The sequence below is a fragment of the Myxine glutinosa genome, unplaced genomic scaffold, assembly GCF_964187855.1.
Source record: "Myxine glutinosa unplaced genomic scaffold, kmMyxGlut1.1 SCAFFOLD_2544, whole genome shotgun sequence".
Taxonomy (NCBI): Eukaryota; Metazoa; Chordata; class Myxini; order Myxiniformes; family Myxinidae; genus Myxine; species Myxine glutinosa.
In genome coordinates, this window is record NW_027618638.1 from 19,423 (window position 1) to 27,233 (window position 7,811).

Genomic DNA, 7,811 nt, shown 5'->3' on the forward strand with positions numbered 1-7,811 from the left:
CTCATTGTGGGCCAGGTTTAGTGGCAGCTTAAAAGCAGAATGAGCAGTCCTGCCACCTGTAAGCAAGTTGCAGCAATTCCAGATGAGGCCACTGCCATAGAAATCTGCTGTAGTGAACGAACTTGTGACAAAATTAAGTTGATCAAAAACGTTTTGCCTGTTCCACCAGGTGCATCAAGGAAAACAATTCCACCCGAGTCAGATGTCAACAATTGTTTGATCCTTGTATAAGCTTATTTTTGATCTGGAACCAAGAGTGGTTCATTTCGGTGGACATGCTGTTGCAGCTGTTGAATGTCATAGGTGGTTGCCTGAAGCATCTCTCGACTGAGAGTTGCAGGTTCAGTTCGTACAGGGGCAGGCAGTCCACACTGTTGAAGATCCTTGCCAGCCATGGACTGTACAGTATTTTCAATGAGTACCAGTGCTTGGTTGTACATGGCAGAGGTAAACTGCAGGTTTGGGTTTTTTGACTCTCGTTGTGCTTGATACAGTATGTCTTCTGTCATGCTGTCCTGGTGATTATGCCAAAGTTGCTCAGGATTGGATGGTGAACAGGCACAGATAATGATAGCAAAGAGGCTCCTCATCTGGCTTGGAGAATGCGAGACTGCAGCCTCTTCCACGGTACTGTTCCAGTGTGCATCATCTTCCAAGAGACCTCTTCTCAGGCAAGCTTCATGGTATGTTGCACAGACATATCCAGCAACTGTCTTGAGATCCTGGAATGAGGTTGGACCATGAATGTTGTGCAGGAGGAGTCTGAGATAAAAGCACTCAGAGTTGCTGGGATGAACAGTGTAGACACGACCTAACACTTGACTGGATCTGATGTGAGGGTGTCCAGGGATTGCTGCACCTTGCTTTCTTGGCTGAAATGCCTTTTTCCCTTCTTGCCAGGTGTAATATCTGGGAACTTCACAGTAGAGAAGACTTCTAGCAAAGGAATCCTGTTTGCACAAATCAAAGAATGCAGTTAGTTTGGTCCGAGGTGGCTGCTGGGCTCGCTGCAGCGCGGTTTCTTCTGTGAAGTAAACTCTTTTCCCATTTTACAAATGGATCTCAAGATGCATAACACTGGGGTGGCGTTCATGAATGGGAAAGTTGAGAATACGCCACACAGCCTCATTACTGCTGATGTAACGACCCATCTGATATGCTGATACCTCATCATTTTTGGTTTCCTCTCTCTGCAGACCAAAGACTGCCTGATCAGTACCTTTGTTGACGTACGTCAAGACATACTTGATAGACTTGACTGAGTAGCATGCTTCAACATTGATGTGTGATTTGAAGATGCGTGAAAGGAGAGGGTTGAAGGGCACCACCCACTGGTTGTCAATGACAATTTCTTGTTGTTTCACTCTGAGAGTAGTGGTGAAGCCCCCATCACCTGGCTTTCTTCTTCTGTACAAAGGATATCCATCCTGATCTGTCTGAGTTTCTGTAAGAAGAGGTCTGGGGTATCGTTTAGTGCATTTTCCTGCTTTCATGCAAGGAGAATGAGTGTTGATGTGACCACAGATGTTGTACAGGAGTGTACGAACGAACATGGAGCATGTGTACGCATGGAGCATGACCAGCTCCTGTACGAACATGGAGCATGTGCTTCACCACTACTTCATGCAATACTTTGTCATCGGTAGGATTTGGAATCTCTGTACTGATGATATCATCGACCTGAGCTGGACGAATCTTATCCTTAAGCCAGACCAAAATGTGGATGTGTGGCAATCCACGCTTTTGCCATTCAATGGAGTACATGTAACATCTGCAATCTCCAAAAACAGCACATTTTGTGATGAGATTCATAAGTGAAATAACCTTCTGGCGAAACACTCTGGCAAGAAGATCATGCCTGTCCTGGGCTGTCTGACCAAGCATAAGTTCTGCTGTGATCTCGGGCCATGTAGGATTGCAGGTAAAAGTGATAAACAGATCAGGTCTACCATTGTAGCGAACATAAGTCATGGCATCCTGTGTGTACTCATGCATGTAGCGAGGACCCCCTGTGAAGGAAGAGGGCAGTATAACCAACTGTCCAACATTGGCAGCATGACCATCATTTGCAATAGCATCTCTAAGGTGAACATAGCTTTCCACTCTTAATCTCTTCTGGTTGTGTCTGATGTAGCACAATCGCTCAGACTCAATCTTGGCATACATGTCAACAATGAATTGGTGGAAGAGCTGACCATATCGCAAAATATGACTGTCCATTTGTCTGACCATAATTCGGTATTAATAGAAGTCATTGGCAGACACTTTTTTCCATCACGTCTTTGGTGTTCAAAGTGATATCCATCCTCACCTTTCCAGAATATGAGAGGATACTGCAAGGCATCATAGGCCTTATTAGTTTCAGAAATACGAATCAGTTTGTCATCTTGCTGTTGGAGAATGATGTCTCGCCGATTGAAATCTTGTCCAGATATGAGGACAGCCACATCCGAAACAGTAGGAGCATTAAAGCACCGTGGATGCTGTCCTGTTAGAGTTCTGTCAGCATGGATGATTACTTTCCAGTTTGGCTGTGTTAGATTATGCAAAGTAGTGCGAAAACTCTTAACATAATTATTATGAGCATGGAGCATCTGCTGAAGGGCCAGCACAATTTCCTCTCTGACAGTTGTAATATTTCTGCAGCGCTGCTGTACCTGCTGCTGCGCATCACAGGAATTAAATTTGAAGAAACTTTGGGTTTTCATTAGGTAAGGGCAAAAGCGAACGAGCCAAATGGTAAACCTGTCCCTGAACCTTAAAAGTTGGCATCCATCCTTGTTGCTGCACAATGCTTGTAGTACCAAGTGAGGTCATTTGAAAGCAGGAGTTGAACTTTCGTATGTTTGCCAAGAAATGGTGGGAGTCTCTGTTTCTGCCAGCTAAAAGTGACTTTAGTGGTTCAGGTAGTTCTGTGAGGGGTGGGAGAAGCATTTTGTCTCCAGCACAACACATTCCAGGTGATTCAGCCTTCCACTTCTTTGCTCTACAGTGTTTACAGATGACATACATTCCACCTATGTGAACAATAGAATCACCTTCATAGTTTATGGAAGAGTCATATTGAAAGGCAGCAAGCCTCTTGTTCTGCCACTTGCTTGCTCTCACTGCTGTCTGTCTGGTGCGGTGTGCATCAAGTCGTGCTCTTGTCTGGACCGGAGTTTCTGCTGCCCTGGCTGCTGAATGTCTGGCTAAATCGGCCGCTTTTCTAGAAGTTGTCTGGGCCGGAGTTTCTGCAGCCCTGAGTGCTGTCTGCCTGGTCTGCTGTGCAGCAATTCACGCTTGTGTTTGAGCAGGAGTTTGAGCTGATCTCAGTTGTGCCTGTCTGGCTCGCTGGGCTGCAAGTCGAGCTTCTCTCTATGTTGAGGACTCTCTTTGTCTCTTTTGTTGTACTTGTATTGCATGTGCATCTGCACTTGCAGAACGTTGCCTCTTAGGTCCCATTTACGAAGTTACTGCGAAGTGATTGTCTGTAAGAAAGGAGAAAAACACAAATGTATTGAAACGTTAGTGTTGAGTAGTATACGACACCACTGAGTGAAGAACAATATCCGTATGGACTGAAAAACATACGTTAGTGTTGAGTAGTATATGACACCACTGAGTGAAAAACAATATGCGTATTGACTGAAAAACATACACCAAAATCAATATAACTATATCTTACCTTTTGTACGGAAAATACCAGTATTTGTAAACATTATTGCAAATGGCTGTGAACAATCACCTACTGAAACATCCCATGAGAGAGTATCCTAGGATGAAATAGCTGTGATTTGGAGGCAGTGCAGAAATGTCAAGTTTGGTCCCCGGGGGGTGTGGAGTGGTCGGGTTTTTTGGTTCATCAGTGATTCTGTAGTGCATAGGGACCCCCGTGCCAAATTTGGTGAAGATCCGTTGAGAAATGGCAAATTTGGTCCCCGAGGGGAGTGAGTTTATTTTTTTTAGAGGGGTTAGGGTTTGGGTATTGAAATCAAGAATGCTGTGTTTTTTCACACTCATTAATAACCATAGAATTAGGACCAACAACTTTTTTCAACATAATTAATACACAAAATCAACCACACCGAAGAACCTGCCAATATCCCAAACTTATTGTGAGTAGTGTGTGTATATATATATGATATTGACTCAAAGGACTTGAGACTGAGATGGAGCAACTGGTATATTTTATTGGACTCGCAAAACACAGACTGCGGAGAGCAGAAGTCGAGCAGATGGCTACAGAATGATCAACTCTCCAACAAAGGCTCTGAAATAATTCGATTTAAACTTGGTATATATAGGGAATACTTGGGTGTGGCTTTAGCTCACAAGGATACAAAGAAAGAATGGGCTCACTGGTTCCCATCCTGTTATTCAGTTAGTTAAAGGAAATCCATTCAAGGCTACTCATGAGAAAGCACAGATAAGGAAATGGTCAGCAAGATGTGGCAACATGTTTACAACTTTCTGCATAGAGACTTGGGTTTGGGAAAGTAAAAAGGGAGTGGACACTGCAAATGCGTCATCCTACAGGATATCTGGCAAGGTCTCATGGGAGGCTGAAGGACAGCCACTGCAACCAAGGCCAGGAAAGGGGAACAATGGATTATGCCGACACAATGCAAAAGCTCACAAGCAGCAGGACTCCTTATTAGGGTATAACACATCCTCAATGAACAGAAAAGGAATATGAGCATTTAAAGCATACAGCAATCAGTTAAAATGAAACATATAATTGGTTATGCTTGGATATTGGTAAAGATACATAACAGAGCAAGGGGGGAGGGACATAACAGTCCCCCACATATATATATATATATATATTGTTATGAATTTGAGAATGGTGTTTTTTTGTGTTGTAAAATATCACCCTCCTTCCTCCAGTTGTTGTGTATAAAGGTCAAAGGGCGTCCCTTAGTTAGGTCATATACAATCACGTAGCCAAATCATAGATCTCCCTGTTCAATAGTTATCTCCTTATTGTGTGTATTAGATTAAGGCTGTGTCTTCCATTAATTGACACTCCATTGCACCGAATCCAGACAAGGTAGTATCCCCTTTCAATTTCCCCAGAACCTCCATTGGATTCCCCTTTCTTCAATTGCCAACTGCATTGAGCGGTTCGCTGAATTCTGCTGCAGCTGTGGGTTGTTGTTTTCGCTGCAAGACTCCATTAGCCACGAGGTCATCTCGGAGCCGAAGGTGGGAGGAGTCAGCCCAGCGCCGGGAACAAGGCGTGGCCTTGCCAACGCCTCCTCTAAGGGCGGGATCGGTGAGCCCTCGCGACCAATCAGGGCCGAGGCGACCTCACCGATGGGCGTGTCCTGGAGGCCGGCGGCTTGATCGCCCGAGGGAGATATAAGCGCGCGCGGAAACCTTAGGAAGAGTTGCATCAGAGATACGGCAGATGCGTGACCCAGCTGATTTCTGCAGAGAGCCGCTTCAACCAGCCCCGTTTCAACCAGCCGCGTGAAGCCCTGACGGGGCAGCGAGTGACCCTGCCGGTGTGCGGTGTAAAGCCGAATACAAGGAGCTGCCGGCTCCTCGCTTCCCGCCCGGAGTGGACCTGCTCGCTGTGCCCTGTGATTCCACCTGCTCATCCCTCCAAACGATTCCTGTCCTTCCATCCTTTTGTGTACGTGAGTTTGTTTTGTGTGTTCTGTCCTGGGTTATAAGTAAGTCTGTATAAGCTAGAAATTGCACTGTGTCCTTCTGGTCCATCCCCCTTTCTACATTATTTTATTATCCTTCCTTCTTCCTTGGTTTCTTTCATTGTGTAAATAGTAATAATAAATAATAGTCGTATTTCCAACCTTTTGCCTTCGTCTTCTTCTTCTTCACATCCGTCGTCTTTGTCTTTTCCCCATTGAATACCTGTGGCGCGATTTTGGCCAACGTTCAGGATCGGGTTAGTCTTTGTTAACGGTTCGTGCCGCGGCTGCCATCCGCTCGGCAAATTAACATCTTATCCGCGGTCGCGAACGAAGCTGCTCACCTGCCTCTGGAGGGAGCTTGTGCAGCTTCAGGGACCACGTCGGTCAGTCACAAATGAGGGGACTAATCCCCCCTCGAGAAGGGATCCGAGGCCGACGTTGGGGTCCGTAACATTTGGTGTCGGGAGCGAGATTCGGACCTGAAGCGCGAATAGCGCGCTCAAATTTCGAGTGGGCCGAAATTTACTTTTATTGAACATCCTAAATTTGAAAGTCGTGCCATGGATGGTCAAGGCGACGGGATGCCGGTGGGAGAGATAGAAGGGTTAGGGGTAACCCAGGACCAGAGGGAAGAAATGGAGGAGGAGGAAAATGAGGAGGTGGTTGAGGAGGTATCAGGAGCACAAAATGGCGCCCTCGCGCATGTGGCTGGAGAGGCGCAAAATGGCGCCTCACACGAGGTTGCGGCAGCCGCGCCCGCAGAACTGGTGGATTCGAACCTTTTTTTGCTACAAATGGGAGCCCTTATGGAAAAAATGGGTGAGCGATTGGAGGGCCAAATGGGGACAATGAGGGACGAAGCGACGGGTACCAGTGAACGTTTAGACAATAAATTTGAGGGGTTAGACAACGGGATAAAAGAGGTAAAAAATGGGTTAACGGGGCTAAAAAATAGGATGGAAAACAAATTGCGGGCAATAGGGGAGCAATCCGCCCGGGAAATTAAACAAATGGGAGAGCAGATAGAGGAGGTGAAAATCGGGTTAGACACTAAATTGGATGCTCAGAGGAATGAATTGGGACAGATGAGGGTGGCATCTACTAAAGAAATGGAGGAGATGGGGGAGGAAATAAGACGAGGTGTAAGCGAGGAGGTCTCGGGGGTACGCGTGGAGGTAAAGCGAGGTGAGAAGCGTATGGAGAAAGAGGTGAGAAATAGTACGGCAAAGTTACAAGGGGGCATAGAAGATCTGACGCAGGAGGTGGAACAGCTGACGGTGGGACAAAAGGAACTAGTGGAGCAGGTAGAAAAGAACACTGCGGTACTAGGAGGGTTAAAGGCGACACAAAAAAGAAATCAAAAATGACTTAATAGCGACGAAGAGGGAATGTCAGATGGTACATGAGGGACTGACAACGAGGTTGGACGAGGTGACGGAGGCAATGGAGACAAAGGACCGGGAGGTGAGGACGCACATAGAAATGGTCAAGATGGCCTTAGAGGACGAAATTGAGGAGACGCACCGGGAAATAAAAGAGGTGAAGCAAAAGTTAGAGGATGTAGAAGAGGGGGTGAGTGAAATTAAGAAGAGACGGAGGGAAACTAAGAGGGAGATAAAGGAAGAGGTGATGGAATATGTACAAGGTCGGTGCTCAAATCGTGATGGTGTGCTCGCTAACCAAATAAAGAGTTTGCAGGTGGCGAAGGAGGTGCTGAGACGAGGTGCCAAGGTGAGTGGCGATATACGCGGAAATGTATATGGTGTGAGGGGAGATTCAGTCGGCTTGGGGGTTGGTTTGGACCCGGGTGTTCGTGAGAGGCCGCTGGTAAAGTGTGCGACAGGTGCAGAGTGTGAAGGAGGAGGTGTGCGAGAATGTCCGACTATGGGGTGTGTGAGGAAAAAGGGCGCGCCGAGGAGTGAGTGTGCTGTCGAGAGTGAGTTGGTCGTAGCGCATGTGCGGGGGGGCACATGGAAGCGCGTAGTGGGGAGTGTTACAGAGGATGTAACGAGAGAGTGCACACCTGTGGTGAGTGTTACGGAGGGTGTAACGGGAGAGTGTGCGTGGGAGGATGCGCGGGAAAGGTGTGTAATGGACGGGTGCATGAGTACAGAGTGCGCTGTCGAGAGTAAGGGTGAATGCGCGACCGAGTGTGGTGGTGAAAGTAGCGAG

General features: G+C 46.8%; 1 protein-coding gene across 1 annotated transcript; it reads right to left on the bottom strand.

The window, feature by feature from the left end:
* Positions 1–233: 233 nt before the first annotated feature.
* LOC144889316 (uncharacterized) lies at positions 234–2,166 on the bottom strand. The gene is made up of 4 exons (XM_078769442.1): positions 1,611–2,166; positions 1,054–1,543; positions 860–950; positions 234–722 (listed from the first exon to the last, which is right to left on the bottom strand). Exons 1-4 carry the CDS (start codon positions 2,164–2,166, stop codon positions 234–236), a joined length of 1,626 nt encoding a protein of 541 aa, XP_078625568.1.
* Between the last annotated feature and the right edge of the window lie 5,645 nt (positions 2,167–7,811).

Bases quoted from the DNA above. Each gene is read 5' to 3' on its own strand.
- LOC144889316 (XM_078769442.1), bottom strand. From the start codon at position 2,166: ATGTATGCCAAGATTGAGTCTGAGCGATTGTGCTACATCAGACACAAC. The intron at 1,544-1,610 runs AGCACATGCTCC...CCATGTTCGTTC, and splicing joins ATTGCATGAAGTAGTGGTGA to GTACACTCCTGTACAACATC. The intron at 723-859 runs GTGCAGCAATCC...ACCTCATTCCAG, and splicing joins ATTTCAGCCAAGAAAGCAAG to GATCTCAAGACAGTTGCTGG.